The 21,387-nt window shown below is 44.0% G+C and overlaps 1 protein-coding gene across 2 annotated transcripts in view; it reads left to right on the top strand.

The window, feature by feature from the left end:
* The first annotated feature begins 518 nt into the window (after nt 1-518).
* CLVS2 (clavesin 2) overlaps nt 519-21,387 on the top strand; it is a 67,922-nt gene continuing 47,053 nt past the window's right edge. The window contains exons 1-3 of one of the 2 annotated variants that reach the window (XM_077300447.1): nt 519-932; nt 2,040-2,459; nt 11,459-11,633. In XM_077300447.1, the coding sequence (XP_077156562.1) occupies nt 880-932; nt 2,040-2,459; nt 11,459-11,633 (648 nt within the window). In that variant the 5' untranslated portion in view covers nt 519-879. Of the gene's footprint in view, nt 933-1,750; nt 2,460-11,458; nt 11,634-21,387 lie in introns of both variants that reach the window. The other variant, XM_077300455.1, reaches the window with a different exon arrangement.

The following is a 21,387-nucleotide window of genomic DNA, read 5'->3' as shown; positions in this document are numbered from 1 at the left end:
TTTTCATACAGATATAGGCCTCCTTTTTCATCTTTCATGCCTGATATCCTGCCTGATATGAGGTCTCAAGCTGATGTGATGAAGTGAGACCTGAGCTCCACCAAACCATTGGGCAAAGGTTTGGTTCTCCTGGCCCAGACTGGGTGCCTCTTCCAGCAAGCCCCCAGTGCCCATGAAAACCAACAGCACCACAATCCTGGGGCAGCTGGGGGAGTCCGTGCTCACAACAAAAAGCCTAGGAAGGCAGATGGGGCCAAGGAAGGGTGGGCTGGGAGTTTTGGAGGGCTTTTGTGGGACTGCTTCATGGTAAGTAAATGAATATTCAAGTGCTCTGGTGTAGGATCATGAAGGGATGGAGAAGCAGGTGCAGAGGGGAGCAAAGAGATGGAAGGGCTATTCTGGGAAGATCGTTCCTCCTGTTCCCCTCCCGCCCCGTCCCCCCCATCTGGAGAAAGAGGAAGGCTCCTGCTGGGTAATACTAACACTGCGCGTGGGGGCGGGGGATTTGATCCGGAGTAAGTTGCAGCGGCGGCTGCCGCCCAAGGAGGCTTGATTGACGTAAACCTGCTAGAAGCAGCGCATCGAACACAAGGCAGAGCAACAGCGGCAGAAGTCACCGGCTGCTCGTGCAGGAACACAAAGGCTCGGCTCCCGGCAGCCGCCCAGCTCCATCTTTCTCTCGGAAGAGGCCCGTTCGCCTGCTCCACCCCCTGTCCGCGGTCAGACGGCGCCAGCCCCTGGGCGAGGGTGAGGAGGAGCGCGGGGTCCGGGGCGAGGACCGGAGCCCCCGGAGCCCACATGGGCATGCCCTTGGCTAGCTTGCCTCGTCCTGCCCGCTTCTGCCTTGCCGCCTCCCAGCAGCAGGAGTTGCTGTAGCTGATGGATGCCGGAAGGTGCCGCATCGCCTTGTGTATGTTGTGCCTGCTCGGCTGGTAGGATTTACTTGCCTGCCCCCCCCCCCCTACTCCTCTCCGCCGCCCGCGCCTGCCGAATGCTTTTTCTTCTGGCGGATTGCTGGGGTGGGTATCTGCTATCTGCAGAACGGCGGCATCCACGCTTTCCTGGGAGCGGGGGAAAGAAGCAGGTGGGAGAAGACCGGAGGACCAGGGGCAGGCGACGGTCTTGCTGGTACTAGATGAGATCACTGGGCGCGTAGGAGGGGAAGAGGGGCGATCCACCCCAAGCTCCGTGGGCTAGAAGGAAAGGCTGCGAACAAGACCCCCCCCGCCCGCCCGCCCGCCCGCCCGCCGCGCCTTAAAAAAAAAAAAAAAAAACCAACCCAACCCACTGCATGCTTCTTGAACCCGGGCGTGCATTGACTTTTAAAGGCAGGAATCTCTTAGAAAACCCGTTGGGGGGCTTTGAGCGACCCTTTCTTTTACTGGTATCTCTCTTTCTCTTTTCTACAGCTGTTACAGGAGGGTGAGATCACGGGTTTATCAAAGAGCATTTTGGGGGAGGGGGGTGCATGAAAAATCCAAATTAAATCCAAGCCCTACCAGCGTCGGGCTGCTTGGCCTTGCTCTCTGTCGTTATGGGGCTTCAGGGCACCTGCTGATCAGGGCGTTTAATTGCCCCGCTGAAATGCCTACTTAACAGGGCAACTCTATGGGGGCAGGTGTGAGGGGATTATAAGAATACCACCTACTTGGGGGCCCTGCAGAGCCTTTACTTCTGTCAATCAACAGACAATTGCTGCAGAAGGATAGCAGTTGGGTGCATTGGTACACTGGCTCTAATTTCATTGCAGCTTCGAGCCATTGATGGGTGCTGGAAGCAGGAGCAACTCGTGGTGGGAAAAAGAAGCAGGAGCTTAGTGGGGTCCAAGGGAACATTTGTCATGGAACGGGCAAACAATTGAGGGAGTTATTTAGATCAGAAGGCAGCTGGCAATTTTACTGGAGAGATCCATGCAATAAGGTTAAGGAACGTTAAGCTCGCTGAATTCTGAAAAGAGAGGGTTCCCTTAGGGGGAAAAAGGATCAACACACCGGAAATTGTGATACATTTAGGGTATTCTTTCTTGTTTCTGAGAGAAGTGGAGGAAGCTTCATTGGGCAGACTGGCACAATGACTCATTTGCAGGCAGGTCTGTCCCCAGAGACCCTGGAGAAAGCCCGATTGGAACTCAATGAGAACCCGGACACTCTGCACCAGGACATCCAGGAAGTACGGGACATGGTGATCACCCGGCCAGACATTGGTTTCCTCCGCACAGATGATGCCTTCATTCTTCGTTTTCTTCGAGCCAGAAAGTTCCAGCATTTTGAAGCATTTCGCTTGTTGGCCCAGTATTTTGAGTATCGGCAGCAGAACCTGGATATGTTCAAGAGCTTCAAAGCCACTGACCCAGGCATCAAGCAGGCACTAAAGGATGGCTTCCCAGGAGGGCTGGCCAACCTTGACCATTATGGCAGGAAGATCCTGGTCCTCTTTGCTGCCAACTGGGACCAAAGCAGGTAAAGACAGAGTTTAGGTTCTAACATGTTGTGGGAAGTTGGGGTAGGTTGAGATAACACATACAAATTTGCCACAGCACTGTAATGTATATGTTTCACATTTTCATTAAGTAACTGAAGTGCTGTGTCCTGATGAAGTTATGATAATATTCCATTCCTTGCCAGCAAAATGCTAGGCACGAGGCACTGCTTTATTTCTCACTTCTTTGTGTGGAAAATTGTAATTCTGATGACATATCTGATCTAATTAATTCTAGGTGTCTCCTACTGGAGGATTAGGCAGATGTTCTTGAGGCTCTTTCCAAAATTATATCTCAGTGGGAGGGAAAATGAACATATACTGATTTGTAACTTCACCTGGCCTCCTGCTTGGGTCATAAAATGATGCAGCATGGAACAATCAGTACAACAGACTCTTAATTTGCACCCTCCACATTTATGTACTTCCCTCACTTCTATTAAGAGTCTCACCTTCCAACACACACTGGAAGGTCCAAATTAAAGTCTGGTTTACTGGGGAGGTTCTCATTTGTACTGACATTGATCATCTGGAGCTTTGTCTACTTGTTCTTAAACAGTTGTTGTGGCACAAGCAGTATGAAACAGATTGAGACTTTTGGTAGAACTTACCTGGTTGTCACCCACACTTTCCAGTGAATTGCTATGTCCCAGCATATGCCACCAAGATAGAAGTTTAAGGGCATGCTGTTCTTTTCTCATACTTTCTTTTCTGAGGTATTTGAAAGGTTGTCACTTAAAGGAGGGCAGGATGCTGTTTCCGTTGGCTGCAGAGGAAAGGACCTGCAGTAATGGGTTTAAACTACAAGTACAACGATATAGGCTAGATATCAGAAAAACAATTTTCACAGTCAGAGTGGTTCAGCAGTGGAATAGGCTGCCTAAGGAGGTGGTGAGCTCCCCCTCCACTGGCAGTCTTCAAGCAAAGATTGTATACACACTTTTCTTGGATGTTTTAGGATGCTTTGGGCTGATCCTGCATTGAGCAGGGGGTTGGACTAGATGGCCTGTGTGGTCCCTTCCATCTCTGATTCTATGAGGACAGCAGTCTTCAGAAGAGATTACAATAAGAATACTATATGAATTCAAAAGGGACTGTGGGGAGATTTTGTGTATCAGTGAGATTTGTGTCTCAACATTTATACTAGTCAATTGATATAAAGTAAGATATGTTAATCCAAATCCTCAATGGAAGCAAAAGTATGGACACTAAGAAGGACTGCAACAGTGATTTCTAAGCAGAGATTTGATTCTGGAGTCCATTATTTCAGTGGATTAAGGATGTATCTCTATTTAGGATGGTGCTGTGAGTTGCCTAAGATTACACAAGTAGATTTTTGTGTTTCTATAGGTCAGGACTAACTTTATTATTGCATCACCAGCTCAAGGGAATATGTTGAAAATTCAGTCTATAAATCCACTCCATGACTTTAGACTAGCTCAGAAGTTTCTCTTGGAATTTGGTTGCCATCTCTTTGGTCCCATTGTATCAGCAATACCTGTGGGCCCACATCCCATGGATTTTCCAGATCACATGGATACATCTCAGCATAGTTTTCTGCCTTCAGTGGGGTGCATCAACATGGGTATGGGAATTGCCCTCATAAAGCAGAACTTCAGATGTTAAATATGCAACTTGGGAACCAACCACAGTAGGACAAAATGCCACAGTGGTAACATCTGGAAATTATCTTACCTGGTTCAGCTGAAGATAGTGGGTAAAGTGATGTATGCTAACTAAGTACTGTGGCAAAGTATTACTCCATGAATCGATGTGTCCTGTACATGTGGTTAACCACACTTATAGGTACCTTGAAAATAAATCACTTTATTTCACAGTCTAAAATGATGACTTCTGGCAATATATTTATTATTAAAATAAATGCTTTCCCAAGATGCAACAATGCAATAAAACACAGTTAAATTATTAAAAAGTGCAGAGGTTATCTTGCAGCATGAAATAGTATATTCAGCCAAAAAGAAATGTCTATCATTTGCTAAGTACTGCAGGCAGAGCTCAACCGAGTCTCTGTAGCATGTAGATTGCATGGACCATGCTGTTCCTTGTCTGGTGGGCATCTGGGGACAGGCAAGGAACTAGCCTGGGCCAACATGATGGGAATACAGGACCTCCTAGAACTGAATGTACGTTAGGGAGATCTGCCTAACTCACTTCAATTTTGGAAGCAGTTGTGCCCTCAGAGGAAATGAACACTTGGTTGTTCCCCAAAAGACAAGCTTGAGTACTCAGCATCTTCTGGGATTGCCAATATACTAACTGCTGCCTAGAGTAGTTTACTTTTTTCTTGCAGAATCAGGTAAACTAAAATGATTGTGCTCCATCACTCAGCTTTTTATACCTTTTCTTAATTAAGATAATGGTGCTTTGCCTGTCTCTAAATTCAATATGCATGTGTAATTGTCAGCAAGTTCGTAAGGTACCGAGAAGCTGATGGTTTTAAAAATAAATGAGGGCCATGGTACATACAATTTATATCCCTGCACTATTCACTTGTAATTTACATAACTCCAATTAGTATCAAGCCCAATTAAAGAAATTAAAAATTGGATGTGTGAAAAAATACTTGTCCTTGTGCTACACATTAAACTCGGGTTGACTGGAGGGGATATATTTGATAACTAGCATGAAAATAGCTACTGTGAGTTCATGAGACTAACAGCTTCATGGTGGCGTGAAACGTAGAGAGGATGCTTCTTCCATCACTTGAAATCAGTGCTGGCGGAAGAAGTGCACAGGATTTCTGTGGGGAAAAATATGGTAGTCTTACATAGGCATGACCAAATTAAAGGTAAAGGTAAAGGTATCCCCTGTGCAAGCACCAGGTCCTGTCTGACCCTTGGGGTGACACCCTCTAGCGTTTTCATGGCAGACTCAATACAGGGTGGTGTGCCATTCCCTTCCCCAGTCATTACCGTTTACCCCCCAGCAAGCTGGGTACTCATTTTACCGACCTCGGAAGGATGGAAGGCTGAGTCAACCTTGAGCCGGCTGCTGGGATTGAACTCCCAGCCTCATGGGCAAAGCTTTCAGATGGCTGCCTTACCACTCTGCACCACAAGAGGCTCTTCATGACCAAATTAGAGATGCATAAATAACAAGATTTAAGAAGATTCTATTTGGAAAGTCATAGTGGGGATGGGAAGCTACATGAGGCCTTGGTGACCCACTTCCTGTTGAAATAGTCTAAAAGAAATTGACTCCCCTCCCCAATATTTGCTATGTGATACAGAAAAAAAGACAAGTATCCATATTGTATCTGTTTCCTCCTACTGTGACAGCTTCAAGGGAAGGGAGTAGAGCAATTTATTTTGGGGAAATGATGCATGAGTAGAGGATGGACTAATAATCCCCCACACCTGGTTATCATACTCCTAATCCAACCCAGGCTAATGGTAAAGACAATATTGAAGGTTCTGATCATGGACACGCAGTTTAGGTCTTTCTATAAGGTAGCTACAGAATATGAAACTATCTTCTGGTGAGAGCCAAGCTTCACATTACATGAAAATGCCTTGGTCAGATCATAATGTGCAAGTACCATGATGAATAGCCAGCATGACAGAACAGAGTAAAACAACAATTCTTTTACCAGGGTGCTATTAAAGTGCTTGATAATTGCAGGGATGGTGGTGTAGAAGTGGCTCCATTGTAGTACCTGGCCACAAGAACACAAAAAACTGCTGTGGCTCTTTATGAATTTTGTGGAAATGGTTTCATGAGTGGTTTCATGAATTTCATGGTTTTATGGTTTCATGAGTTTCACCATGCTCATTCATCAAATACAGGAAGTGAAAAGACTATAGGAGGGCCGAAGCATAGTAGAGGTTGACCCACATAACCTTTAAATTTGAACTATTTGCTCAAGACCTTCCAAGCATCAATAGCGACAAATCTATCCTCATCCTCTAGAATGCAGTATGTTTCAAGTGGGTCTGTACCATGTCCGATGCCTAGAGAACAGATGTTAGGTGCAAAGTCGTGTCCGACCCATCGTGACCCCATGGACAATGATCCTCCAGGCCTTCCTGTCCTCTACCATTCCCCGGAGTCCATTTAAGTTTGCACCTACTGCTTCAGTGACTCCATCCAGCCACCTCATTCTCTGTCGTCCCCTTCTTCTTTTGCCTTCAATTGCTCCCAGCATTAGGCTCTTCTACAGGGAGTCCTTCCTTCTCATGAGGTGGCCAAAGTATTTGAGTTTCATCTTCAGGATCTGGCCTTCTAAAGAGCAGTCAGGGCTGATCTCCTCTAGGACTGACCGGTTTATTCGCCTTGCAGTCCAAGGGACTCGCAAGAGTCTTCTCCAGCACCAGAGTTCAAAAGCCTCAATTCTTTGACACTTGGCCTTCCTTATGGTCCAACTTTCGCAGCCATACATTGCAACTGGGAATACCATAGCCTTGACTAAACGCACTTTTGTTGGCAGGGTGATGTCTCTGCTTTTTAGGATGCTGTCTAGATTTGCTTTCCTCCCCAGGAGCAAGTGTCTTTTAATTTCTTTGCTGCAGTCCCCATCTGCAGTGATCTTGGAGCCCAGGAAAATAAATTCTGTCACTATCTCCATATCTTCCCCATCTTCCCAGAGAACAGATAGCGCCAGCCATTCTTGCAACAACAACAACAACAACAAAAGCCAATCTAATCCTAAGTGTGGCTAAACTCAATATTTTTGCACCAAATTTTGTACCGAATTAACTCAAATCTGAAGTCCATTCTGTCACCAGAATTGCACATTTTGCAGTTAACGTACATTAGCTTAACTTGGCAAATTAATTCTGTTCCTGCTAGAGATGGGGTGGGGAAAGATACTCTTCAGGCTTCTCGTGACCACTCCTGCATTGAGTTACACCCTTGAGTGTAATGGGTTTAAACCCAGTGTGTTTACAAGTGTGCAACTCTATTGAGGATTAGACTATCAGTGCAAGTATGCTTTTAGGACACTGAATCTGGTATGTTATTCCAGTTCTGTGCCTATTCTGCACTTGTTTATAATAATGAAATAAAAGCAAAATCCATCAATTTAGTTTTCCAAGACAGAAATTTTAGTTGGGCAGAAGTGCACTGAATACATTGGTGTAGCCACAAGAAAGTGTAACCATGTTCCTATGTGGTTAGGCTGTGGAGATGTGAGTTCAAATCATCACCTTGTGCCAGATATCACTGGCTAATCTTGGGCCAATCTCTTTCTCTCAACTTATCACAGGTTGTTGTGAGGATATATGCGAGGGAGGAGAGGAACACATAGCATCCTGCATTTCTTGGATAAATGGTGAAATAAAAATTTAATTCATATGGAGATTATACTACACCAGTATAATTCAGTCTGTGAATTTCCCTTTCAATCTGTATTGAGAATTGAATGAACATTGCTTGCTATCTGCATGGGCTATAACCACTTTCCTCTAGGGGAAGGTCTTTAAAAAAAAAAATTTTGTAGTTGGTTTTTTCTTGCACACATAAAAAAGAGCCAGTAGGTTCAGTTAAATTAATCATGAATCCTAGATTGTCTGTAGAAATTAGTTACACATTGCTGAGTACATAAATGTGACCCATGAGAAGTCATAAAAATGAAGTTTGATTGAAATCATCTGGTATAAAACAATTTTTTCTAGCATATCAATGCAAAAATGATACAGAGTCCCATAATTCTTAAGGTTTTTCTGGGTGTCTTCTACATTTCCTTTGAAAAAATGAGAGGATAGAGATTGCAAATGAAGGAAGGAGATACCTAGACTATAAGAATGAGATTTCCTCCTAGACATCCTCCAGGGTTTTGTCTGTGGATCTCAAGCTGGAAACAGCTTGTTTAAGCCACATATAATGTCACATGAACCAAACGAAATACTCCTTATTTTGAACCATGTGAAAATCCCTGACAGAGGAAAAGCATCAAAGGGAAGCCAGCCATACTTCTACTTCAATAGATGTCATTTTTAAGTTGCAGTGCCTTAGTGATTTAGGATGTTAAAATCCTAAATTTCCTTAATACCCTAAATTCAGAAATCCTAAGGTTTAAAATGACATTTATCAACATAGAAACATGGGTCCCTTTACGAAATTATTGTGCACAGATCTTGACACTATTATGTACAGAGAATTAGCATGGTGTAGTGATAAAGAGCAGTTGACTCTAATCTGGAGACATGGGTTTGAATCCCCACTTCTGCACATGAAGCCTACTAGCTGACCTTGGGTCAGTTGCTCAGTTCTCTCAGAGCTCTCTCAGCCTCACCTACCTCATAAGTTGTCTGTTGTGGGGACAGGAGGGGGAAAGTGGTTGTAAGTCGCTTTGAAATGACTTAGAGTAGAGAAAAGTGAGATATAAAACCATGTTTTTTTTCTATGATACCATATCCTATGATACCAGCCTCCGGAAAGCACTTGGCATCTGGTGCCCTGTCTCTCATATTTTATTTATTTATTTATTGAATTTCTATCCTGCCACTTTTCTTAGAATCATAGAACCATAGAGTTGGAAGGGCCCATACAGGCCATCTAGTCGAATCCCCTGTTCAACGCTTAGACTCGTGGTGCGTTATCTGCCTGGGCACATATGACATCTGGGGCAGAAATTTGGTGGCCTAGTAGGGGGTGTGTGTTGGAGGGTGGTTCGGGTGGGTGGAAGGTTTCTTTCTTTTAGTGTTGTACTGGTTTTTATTGTTTTAACTAATGTTGCAAACTGCTGTGGGCTAGCATGTCTAGGGGTGGCGGCACAAAAGACTTGGCTAGATCTGAAACAGATTTGGGGAAATATTATTGAATTTGCTGTGGTTAAAGTTGGATGTATGTCCTTTTAATTAAGTGTTTCAACAAATTACCCCATGAATGTTGCTGGATTAAGAAGGAAAATATGTAAAATCGTATATTGTTAATTATTATTGCCTAAGAAGAAAGCAATCATGTGGTGGCACTTGAATGACTAATACCATTTATTTCAATATGAGTTTTTTTGAGTGACAGCCCACTTTGTCTCTGATAGAAATGTGATGGAGAACTTTGGGGGGATTTTAATGAGACAGGTTAGGGGCCCCTTACTAACCTTTTCCACTTTCACAAAATTTATGTAGCCCGAAATTGTGTAACTCTCCCCCCCCCCTCCTTGCCAGTCTCATACAATTCCCCAGTACTGTTCTCTGTCACATACCTGTCTGGTAGAGTGGGCTGTGGCCCATAGAAGTTCATATTGAAATAAATGTTATTCTTTAAGGTTCCACTAGATTTTTGTTTTATTTTGTATTGACAGACTAAAACAGGCACCCCTCTGCAATTCAGGTAATTCAACAGGAGTTAGGTTTCTCAGAACAAATTTTCAAAAGAACAATTTGGAAATTTTTAAAAATGGGAAATTTCAGCTAATTTAAAATGTATGGCAAAATGTCATTTCCATTCTCCTTAATGTTTCGAGTTTTCAAAGTGCACTTCAGAATGGAGGATGTGTTATAGTAAGTTAATATTCCTTCATGGGTTTGCTACAGAGTACTTCAGGTTTACGTTGATCTCCCCTGCTGTGCTGCCAACATGAATAACAGCCATGATGAGGTGAAATATTGGATCCTGCAGGTCTAGAGTCAATTTGTGATGAGCTTTTATGCAAATAGTTTCTTGCTGTGTGGAGACCTTAATGCAGAGTTTTAAATCATAGTTAATTTGACAGAAGCTTTGATACCAACACTTTGAAAACAAAAGCTTGAATTTGTAAAACCTGCAGTTTCAACTCTTCGTGGGAGTAAAGCTTCCAGCACCTCAGTATTGACCTAAAATATATTTTGGAATGCTGTTTTAGTTTTTCTGTGCTTATGTGAAATATAGCTTGCTTATTTAATGTTATATATACATTGTTGGAAGAACGCTACATAAATTTTAATTTAAAAATTAGGTGTCTCACAGAGATTGCAGTTTATTATTTTCAAATGTCTTTAATAAACACTCTGGATAAACAAGGTTTTTTAATGGCCTGCACTGCTATCCCACAAACAGTTAGGGTGCTCCAAAAGGGTTTAGGCAGTTTAACTGTGTAGGACTGTAGACTGCTATCTTTTGATAGGTAATGAAACCTGTTTTGTTGTAGCTCAATCATAGAGAGTTATCTTTGGTAAGTCTTTGCCACTCTTCACAAAACAGTGCTTTAGTAGCTCAAACACAGAATTTCTTATTTGGGTTGACTACCATAAAAGGCTGATTCTCATAGTCACTGACTATGTCGTCTTACTGTTTTGGAAACTCACATTAGCACACTTAGCATGCTGAACTATAATTGATAGTGAAACCCTGATAGAATAATGGGAAGGCTTCTGCAGTTCTGGCCCCACTGATGGCACATAGGTTTTAGTCACTGTGTGACAGAACATTGGACTGGATGGGTCTTTGGCCTAATCCAACATGAAATCTCTTATGCTTTTAACATATTCATCATATGGAAGGGAAAACAACACATACAAACACTGTGGTGGGGGCAGAAACACTGTGGTGGGGGCTAGTTGCTTAAAATTTAATCAATTTCCCAGGTAGTAGAGATCTGTAGTAACTCATCGTGATAAGAAATATAATCAGTGCCCATTCATATGATGATCACTTTAGAATTCACATCTTCAATCTGTCTGCTATGTCTTTTCAATCACCTCTCTTGGCAAATATTTGTTTATTTGCCTGCAACATTAGGATGTGACCTAGTACCCTGTATGGTAAACCCAATGTTGCATAATTTATCACATCCATTTCTCACAGGCTGCTTTAGCTTACATTGGATAATGCACTGTAGTGGTCATTTGCAACTAGATCTTCTTGTATGAAAAAGGGAAATCCACTTGCCAACAACTCCTAAAGTGCACTGAAAGTGCATTATCCAGCTTGTGTGAAAACAGTCACATTTGGGCAGTTATTAGCAAAAAGAACATGTTTCTTCTAGCATCAAAACATTTCTGGTTAGCTTAACCCAATCCCTTCTCTTATATGTTGACAGATATACATTGGTGGATATATTACGTGCCATACTTCTTTCGTTAGAAGCCATGATTGAGGATCCAGAGCTTCAAGTGAATGGATTTGTTTTAATTATTGACTGGAGCAATTTCACTTTCAAGCAGGCTTCTAAACTGACACCAAGTATGCTTCGATTAGCCATAGAAGGCCTTCAGGTAATATTCTGCTGAAACATTTTTCATCTGACTGTCATTTTTTTTCACTGAACAGTGGGCATTGTGCTTCTGTTGGTTCCATTCTAAAAATCAGGTTACACAGAGCATGCAAAAGAAGGAAATGTTGATTCAAATGCTGTTCTGACATTTTCCCTTATACCATTCTAATTTGCTACTGGAATGAGGAAATGTCAGTGGGATGAACACATGGTTGGGCTGTTTATCTTACATCTGCGAAAGGTTGCGCCTACAGTGTTCTTAGGCTTGTTGGTTGCCGCAGTCTATGAGTTCTACATTATCATAGAGGGCTTGGGGCAATTCTGTCAAAAGGCGACTGCATTGGGTTATAGAAATTTCTGCATGTGTTGTAGCATATGATCCCTCTGCTTGATATTCCCTTTGTCGTGGTACAAAGCAATATCTAATAAGAGGTAATGGAATAATTCAGTGGTGGTTTCAAAGCTGGATTTTATTTAAGTTCTTTAGAGGAGAGTATATGGAAAGAGAGAAAAGCAAAAACAGATCTTTGTAATCCTAAACAGAGTTAAATGCTTCACCGTCCATTGAAGTCAAGGCTTGTAGAAGGGTGTAGCTTTGTTTAGGATTCTGTTCATCCAGGTTTTTAATTTAAAGTTTGATCTTTTTAGCATTTTATTCTGGAAACTGTTCTTTTAAGTGATCTGTTTTAATGGTTTATGTTGTTATACTGGGCTAGATTTTTTAATGCTGGAATTTCATGTTTTGCTCTTATTATTGTTATTTTAATTCACTTTAGGCAAAGGAGAGGTGGCATATTTTTTCTAACTTAATATATCATTGCACTGTTCCTTTTTATTGAATAGAAAAAAAATCAAATGCAGCATGGTGCTTTTTGAACACAAAGGAGCTTCTGAGTTAACATTTTGTATGGATGGATATATATACGTGATTGACCTGAGTGGTACAACCTGAACTTCCCTAAAAGCCTACAAAAGTGTAATACATAGTTAATAAATGCTGAAAGTAATGTCGTAGAATTATGGGTAGGAAATGGTCAATTAGGGTCCAATGTATTTCTGTTTAATTTTAAGAAAAAGTGGCTTCAACTGCTTAATGTTTCTGTTTCTAAAGGAAAGCTCTTTTTTTTTTTACTGTTGATGTGTTAATGAACATATGTTAGACTTATCATAATACAGTATATAAAACTGTGTCCATGTTTCTAACAATGTGTCTGATGGGCCCTCAGTGGGGGATATGACCTCAGTAGGGAGAGGGCATTCTCCATTCAGGGCCAATTGCTAGTCTTCCCCCCCCCCCTCCTTCCTGCCACTTCTGGCCACTTACAAGGCCAGAAAAAGAGATGCCCTGCTCTGCAACAAGATGCCCAATTAATCAAACAGTTTTATTTATGGTCATAGACCATCCGATAAAAATATAAATACAAATTAAAGTCAGTCAGTTGTAAAATGGATAAAAATTTACATGGATAAGACAAATGTATATAAATACACTATAAGGATTCAATAGGTAAAGGTATCCCCTGTGCAAGCACCGAGTCATGTCTGTCCCTTGGGGTGACACCCTCTAGTGTTTTCATGGCAGACTCAATACGGGGTGGTTTGCCAGTGCCTTCCCCAGTCATTACCGTTTACCCCTCAGCAAGCTGGGTACTCATTTTACCGACCTCGGAAGGATGGAAGGCTGAGTCAACCTTGAGCCGGCTGCTGGGATTGAACTCCCAGCCTCATGGGCAAAGCTTTCAGATGGCTGCCTTACCACTCTGCACCACAAGAGGCTCTTATGGATTAGACCAGCTCTTTCTTATTTTTGTAGCTATACAAGCATACTTAGCAATTGTTTTTGTTAGCTCTTTTTTTGAATCTGACAGTATTAATTTGAGGTGTTTCCTCAGACCTCTGGGACATTCTATAAGCATTGATATCAATGAGCTTGTACATATCAGTAAACCTTATAAAATCCAAAATGACTACTCAAACAATACCTGATTGACCCTCATCCAGGACTGGCCCGCCAAGGTAGTTTAGTCCTAATCAGGAGGCAGCCAGGAAAGGCATAATAAGGGCTCAGTTCTCCACCTCTGGCTTCTTGCCGGATTCTGATGTTTGCTGGGTGGAAGAGGAGCCAGCCTCTGACCATGCCCTGCTGCCAGTAAGTTGCCCTGGACTCCTGGCCTCTTTCAAATTGGAGGACATGGGGAGGGAGCTGGGGCAGCCTCTGTGTGCCTTCTGGAGGGGGGTCTGCAGGAGGCCTAGAAACAGGTCCCTGTTGGCTCACTGGGATCCAGGGTGTGGATAAAATGCCTCTGCCCTGGAACTGTTTACTCATGAGTAAGTGATGGCCATCACCCATTAATTACCGGCCCTGGTAGCTTACCCTCAATCAGGAGGCAGCTCTCAGCCAGGAAGGGGCTTAACAATGGGTCAGTACTCCACCTCCAGCTTTTTGGTGGTTTCTGACATTTGCTGGGTGGAAGAGGAGCCAGCCTTGCTACCAGTAAGTTGCCCTGGCCTGGCATTTTTCAACTCAGGGGATGTGGGGGAGAGCTTGGGCAGCCTTTCCACAAATTTTGTAGGTGAGGGGCAGCAGGAGGCCCAGAAATGGCCCCCTGCCAGCCCTCTGGGATCCAGGGAGCCGAGGAAATGAGTCTTCCTTTGGAATGTTTATTCATGAGTAAGTTAGGATCTTCATCCAGGAATGGCCTGCCCTGGTAGCTTAGCTCCAATCAGGAGGCAGCTCTCAGCCAGGAAAGGCTTAACAAAGGGTCAGCTCTCCAACTTCCTGCCATATTCAGATGTTTGGTGGGTGGAAGAGGAGCCAGCCTCTGAGCATGCCCTGCTGCCAGTAAGTTGCCCTGGCCACCTGGCCTCTTTCAACTCAGGACATTGAGAGAGCTGGGGCAGCCTCTGTTTGGAGGTGAGAGGCTGCAGGAGGCCCAGAAAAGGCCTCCTGCTGGCCCTCTGGGATCCTAGGTGCTCAGGAAAAGCTTCTTCCTTACAAATGTTTACTTATGAGTAAGTCATGTGAAGTTTGCAATTTGCAATCTGAGAAGGGAGGAATGCTTTGGTGGTAGCCATCATGCAATTACAGCAAGGAAAATAAGTCTGATGTGGGTGGGGCTGGGAAGATGAGTAAGCGTTCCCTTTCCATATGGATATCACCTTAGTCTTGCTGCAATCTTTCCAAGACCATTACAGCAAAGCAAATTTCAGACCAATGGTATGGAAGTTGGGTAAACTGTAGAGGGGGCACAGAAGCACCATGAGGCCATGGCAACACATGGAGAGGGGAGACACTGTTTCCCGTTAGTATCTTCCCAGTAGAAGAAGAGTTGGATTTATACCCCACTTTTCACTGCCCAAAGGAGTCTCCAAGTGGCTTATAATTACCTTCCCTTCTTCCCCCCCACAACAGATACCTTGTAAGGTAGATGAGGCTGTGAGAATTCTTACTGCTCTGGGAGAACAGTTTCTAACAGGACTGTGACAAGCCCAAGTTCACCCAGCACATGGAGGAGCAGGGAAACAAATCCAGCTCACCACATTAGAAGCCTCTGTTCTTTACCACTACACCAAGTTGTACAAATCGCCATTGTCTTAAGGAGATGTAGCTAGAACACAGGCAGAAGAAACTATTTCAGGAGGATGGTGTAAGTCTTTTAAAAACTTGCTCATTGACTATGAGATTCTTTTCCTTTAAATTCGGACCTCCTGGTCAATGGCTTCTCAGAACAATCCAAGGAGGGAGACATTCAGGTATTTCATACATGGAGAGGTGATTGTACGGTTAATAAGGTTTGCAATTTCAGAAGAAAGGAATACTTTTGTTTTCTGGGTTCTCTTTCTCTCTTTCTGTATGTGTGTGTGTGTGTAGAGGGGAGTGCCACACAGCCTTTGTCCCAAGCAGCCCTTTCCTCCAGGGGAACTGATATCTGCAGTCTAGAGAAGAGCTTTCATTCTGGGGGTTCTCCAGGTTCCCCTGAAGAGTGGCAGGGATGCCAGACTCCAGCTGGGACCTGGAGATCCTACTTCTGGGGTTTCTCAAGGGTAAAAAAGTTGAGAAAAGCTGACATAGAGGCTGTCATTAAGAAACCCATTGTAAGTTCTTTGCCAACCAATGTTTTCTTGTTTGTTAGAAGTATACAACTGTTTTTGATTTACTTTTATATTGAACTGAACTGAAGAATGTACAGACTGAGCAAATTTTGCAATCAATTGAAAGAACAAAATCGTGACAAGTTTATGAATTATTTGATATTTATTGTTATTAGCAATTACTGCCACCCAGCATTTTTCTTCATTTTCCACCTGGAGTCTGGCATCCCTTTACCTCCATGGGATCCAAAGCCAGATTATTCCACCTCCCAAGTAGTCCTTTTCTCCAGGAGGACTGATCTTGCAGCCTGAAAATGACCTGCAATTTCAGCAAATCCCCAAGTCCCAGTGGAGATTCACATCCCACAACCTCTCTGGGGCACATTGCCACAGAGTTCCCACATCCCAAGCAGCTCTTTCATCTCCAGAAGTATGGACATGAGTTGTCATTACAGATTCCCCCCCTCAAAACAGTCATTTTCCCCTTGGGAGCTGATCTCTATAGTCTGCAGATGCCTTCCAATTTTAGGAAATTTCCTGGCCACACCTTGAGGTTAGTGATCCCTGAGTTAGGAATGTTCCTTGAGGTTTGGAGGCAGGACCTCAAGGGTCAGGGAGGGGCAGGAGAAGGAGTAACAGCCAGGGTGTTAGTTCAAAGACTTCCTGGTTCCCGATTGCAAGGCTTGTCTTAAAGTGACTGCGCTCCAGAAGCCCTAACTTCTCTCAGCAGAGATTTGCCTCTTGGATTTATTCCCCCCTCTTCTGTTGTCTCCAATCCCGCCCCCCTCGTTCAAGAAAATAAAGAGACTCCTGCTGTGCTTGGCTCTTCTTCCCATTCTGAGCTTCCCCAATCAAGTGCAGAATACTTTCTGTTTCAGTTGGGGGGACAGAGGAAGACCTGAGTTCAAATCGCTCTGAATTCAGCAGGATCCACAATGGAAAAAACAAAGGAAGTGCAGAATCAGCCCTAGACTCAGAACAAGTTGGTAGGAAAGTTCATAGGAGCCTAGCTTTTCTAGCAATATATTTAACCAGGGTGCAACAAATGAATCTGTCAGTAGAAGGTGTGTTACCATTCTGTCAAAATAGCCACTTTAACCAAAACATGAAGGTTGCCACCCAAAGCCTGTTCTGAACATTAACCATACCAATCTCTATCTTAATCACAACATTAAAAATGTTATTTGGGACTTAGAGACTTGTTCTCAGAAATTTGGATTGAACTTTCTCTTAGGTAGACAAATTACTTGTGTTGCTTATTGGAGCCCCATAGGTCTGTTGTGTGAGAGCTTTGGCCTTAAAGATGTTGATAGCAGCTGGAATGCATCTTTCTTCTTTTTCCCCACATTTGATAATATGTAATTTATATGTGTAGTTTTAGCATATGTGGCCTAAAATATAACTCCTAGTGTATTCAATGTTGTAAATGTGCTATTGATTACCTGTTTACTCTCCATACATGAGCTTTCGGCCTCTTTGCCCATACCATAACTTTGGTTTTATTATGATTTACTTCAAGGTAGTTTGCATCACAGTAGGAGTTCAAGGCTCTCAGAGCTCTTCTCATTCCTATGTGGGTTCTAGAGAATAAGGCTAGATCAGCAGTATAAATTATCAATGAGGCGTTTTCCACTAATTTTAGGGTGATGGAAATTTGGGTTTTTATGATAGCAGCCAATGCTGTTATTAAATAACTTAAATGGGGGGGGGGAGATATGCAACTCTGCTTAACTCCCTTTTCCATGACAAGTTAGCCAAGATAAGCAGAGACAGCAGGTTGAGGCCCATCCTCAGTGACCTGGCTTGCCTGGCTGAGCTGCTCCAGTCCAGACATGTCTTCCCTGGCCACAGTTGATGGTGCTACAACTGGAGGGCCACGCCCTGATGCCCCTGCTCCCTGGCTGCACTGCTCCAGTCTCGACACTGCTTCCCACCCACTGGTGGAAAGTGTGAGGAGGGGTGGGTATATTTGGCGGCACCATAGGTGAAGGGCCAGCGTTAACGGCCCTGCTCAGCAGTTGGGCTGCTCCTGTCCTGATGCCACCTCCTGCACACTATATACAAGAATGAGGAGGGATGGCCAAGCTCAGTGCTGTTGCAGGATTTCTCAAACCAGAGTTGGCAACCCTGCCCTGCCAGCAGCCACCGTTGATACTCCTCAGATGGTGAGTTCTGCTTCAGAATATGTTGGAGAGATCGAGAGCTCACTACAGGAATAATGAATGTTGTCATACATCTTATTCCTGAGATTCTTAAAGGCCAGCTCACTGTGAGATTAAAGTTAGCAGAAAGTAAATTGTTAGGAGGCCACCATCCAGTAAATGGCTGTGTGTTTCTTTGCTGTAGCTTCTTCTGATCTTAATATTTAATGGTAGTTAATGTGAAACTTTTTTTTCTTATCCGTTTACTACTGACTTGATTAACGTGATGTATAGGCTAAAGTGCTTTTCTTGTATTGTTAAATCTTTTATGTCATGGTGCCTAAGTGCTTCATGGGGTGTTTAATAAATGAAAAACTGTCTTCATTAAGGTAAATGCTTACCTGAGGGGAAGCTTAATTTTTTACATCCAAATGTGAAAGTTTTTGTGTTGCTTACTATATAGGTTGGGTTGCTTTTGTACATTTTAAATACTGAAATGCTTTTATGACTTCTATAAAGCACACTAATAACCGTCTCTGTGAACTTTTATGTGTTCTGATATCATAGTCAACTTCTGCAGTGCTTGCTAAAATTTCCTAGTAGTTCTGATCTAAAATTATTTTCTCATGTTAAATTATCCCCTTTCTCATTATTATATAATTATAACGGCTACAGAAGGTTATAAATTTTGACAAAAAAGCTTTAGATAAAACAAATTAATTCTGAGAAAATAAGTTAATTTTATGGTTGAGGCAAATCAACTTGCCTAGTTTTTTTTTTAATGTTGAAAAGCATCTTCCATTATAGGATATTTCAGACATGTTTGTGCTGTATTAATGCTGCTCTTTTAGATGCTGTTTTCTTTGCCCTCGCTGTCCTTTGCCATGTTTATAACATACCATCATTTAACTTAATTGTTTGTGGCAACCCATGCATTTTTTGCTGAGAATCTATCACAGATATTTTATTTATTTATTTTAAATATTTTTTTATGCTGCATTTCTACCTGAACAGGATTCCCAAAATATAGCTAGGATTCCCAAAATATAGCCCTGCTGGAGATGACGGATCCCTTGCTGCCAGGCCCCACCCCCTGCTAGCTAATGGGAGGACTTGGCAGGATCAGGAGGGAGTCCCAGTCTACATCATCTGTGATGTGACAACATAGCATATACTGGAAGTAACATCACATTGGAAACATCATGGTGATGCTCCGGTATCTGGGCAAAACTTCAATGGTAAAAGCCATTTTTACCACAGAGTTTTTGCCCAAATGGCAGTCACTGTGACATCACAGTACATGTTGGAAGTGTTATTGCCATATCACTATCAACATAGCATCTCTCCCACTTCTGATAAGTTCCCCCCATCCGCTATATGCTTAATTTAGGGTTGACCTGGCAACCGTAAATTAAGCACATAAAAACTTTAAAACATTTGAACAATTAAAAACAACACTTAAAATTTAAAATTATAAAATAATGCAGTAAGAATACCAGAATCAGGGAGGGTGGCCAATAATTAGGAGTATGCCAAATAATCATCAGTCAGATGAGTTCTGGTGTCATGACTGATAAAAGTTCTTTCTAGTTGACTGGCTTCTGATGGTGCAAACAAGAAAGCAAAGCATCTTAAGATGACTGGGAACAAGGCAAAAGGAATGAGAGGATGAGAGAGGATCCACATTCAAGCCAGAAAGAGAAATTGCTTTTATTTAAGAGAAGTAATTGCTGCCCAGTGAAAAGGGAGATAGCTCTTAAAAGGGAGTGATCCCTGGTCTTTGTATATAGAAGGATTCTGGGAACTTGGTTGTGTGTTCCTCCCTTCTAGAGTAAGAGTCAGTGAAATTCAGAAACCTATGCTTGAATGTTTGAGAACTGAAAAGAGAGTGTCCATCCTTAAAGTTTTAAAAGACTTTTGGAATAGCAGGATCAATTGTTGGCAACAAATTACCTGGAGTTAATGTGATTGCGAAGTTATTATTTATTATCTTTAAACCTCCCCCCGCTCCAGAGGAGCGGGAGGAATAAAGGAGTAAGGGCAAGTGGGGAGGAGTTAGGGCGGGCCCTGTCCGTGATAAAAACTCGGAGGGCCCTGTCCGTGATAAAAACTCGGAGTGTCACTCGGGGGCCAAGCAGGCAATGGGGAGCTGCACAAAGCGCGGCTCCCCATTGGCTGGTTGGCCCAGCCTCGCCTGGCCCGGCCGGAGAGTCACCGCTCAGAGGAAGAAGCCTTCCCCAGCGGTAAGTCCTCCGGCCGGCTTCCCCTCGCCCATGGAGCCTTCTGCCGGGCCCTGGGGCAGGCTCGCCTGCCCTTGGGCCCGGCAGAAGGCCACAAAGCCCACTCCTGCCGTCCCGAGCCTTCTGCCGGGCCCTGGGGCAGCCGAGACTGCTCCTGGGCCTGGCAGTAGGCCTCAAAGCCTGCTGCTGCCTTGCCGAGCCTTCTGCCAGGCTCTGGAGCAGCCGAGACTGCTCCTGGGCCCAGCAGTAGGCCTCAAAGCCTGCCGCCGCCTTCCCGAGCCTTCTGCCGGGCCCTGGAGCAGCCGAGACTGCTCCTGGGCCCGGCAGTAGGCCGCAGAGCACACCGCCCCCGTCCAGAGCCTTCTGCCGGGCCCTGGGACAGCCGAGACTGCTCCTGGGCCTGGCAGTAGGCCTCAAAGCCTGCCGCCGCCTTCCCGAGCCTTCTGCCGGGCCCTGGAGCAGCCGAGACTGCTCCTCGGCCCGGCAGTAGGCCGCAGAGCCCACCGCCCCCGTCCGGAGCCTTCTGCCGGCCCCTGGGGCAGCCGAGACTGCTCCTGGGCCCGGCAGTAGGCCTCAAAGCCTGCCGCTGCCGTCCCGAGCCTTCTGCCGGGCCCTGGGGCAGCCGAGCCTGCCCCTGGGCTCAGCAGAAGGTCCCAAGGCCACCTACCTTCCTCTGTTCCTCCCAGCATTTCCTTTGTCCTTCCCTTCCTCCCTCTCTTCCATCTGCCTCTTTCTGGCTACCTGTTTCTTTCCATCTTCTTCTGTCTCTATCTTCCTACCTTTCTTTCTGTCTTTCTGTCTCTCTTTCTCCTTTTCCTCCTTCCTTTGCCCCATCCCTTCACCCACCCATCATGCTAGGGCCCGCTGTATTTTGGCCACAGCGGGCTTAATATCTAGTATTTTTATACTGCCCTCCCATGAGGCTCAGGGCAGTTTACACAAAATGTGAAAGATATACATTGAATCATAATAACAGTAATAACAATAACAGCTACAACAGTGGGTTCCAAGTTGAACATCAGGATTATAACAATTTATAATACAAGATCTTTTGTTACGTCTAATATTGACCCATAGGGAGGTCAGCTTGGGTTCAGAACATGTGTGTGGGGGGGATGTCTGGAGGACCAGCAGATGTTGTTAGATGTAATACCTGGTGGAGGAGCTCCCTTTTACAGGCCCTGCAGAATTGTGGGAGTTCAGACAGGGTCTTGATCTCTTCAAGGAGCTAATTCTGACAGGTAGGAGCCAGGACAGAGTAAGCCCTGGTGCTTCTTTGGGG

Source organism: Paroedura picta, chromosome 1 (assembly GCF_049243985.1).
Source record: "Paroedura picta isolate Pp20150507F chromosome 1, Ppicta_v3.0, whole genome shotgun sequence".
Taxonomy (NCBI): domain Eukaryota; kingdom Metazoa; phylum Chordata; class Lepidosauria; order Squamata; family Gekkonidae; genus Paroedura; species Paroedura picta.
Note: the sequence above shows the minus strand (reverse complement) of the source record. Positions and strands in the feature narration are given on the sequence as shown.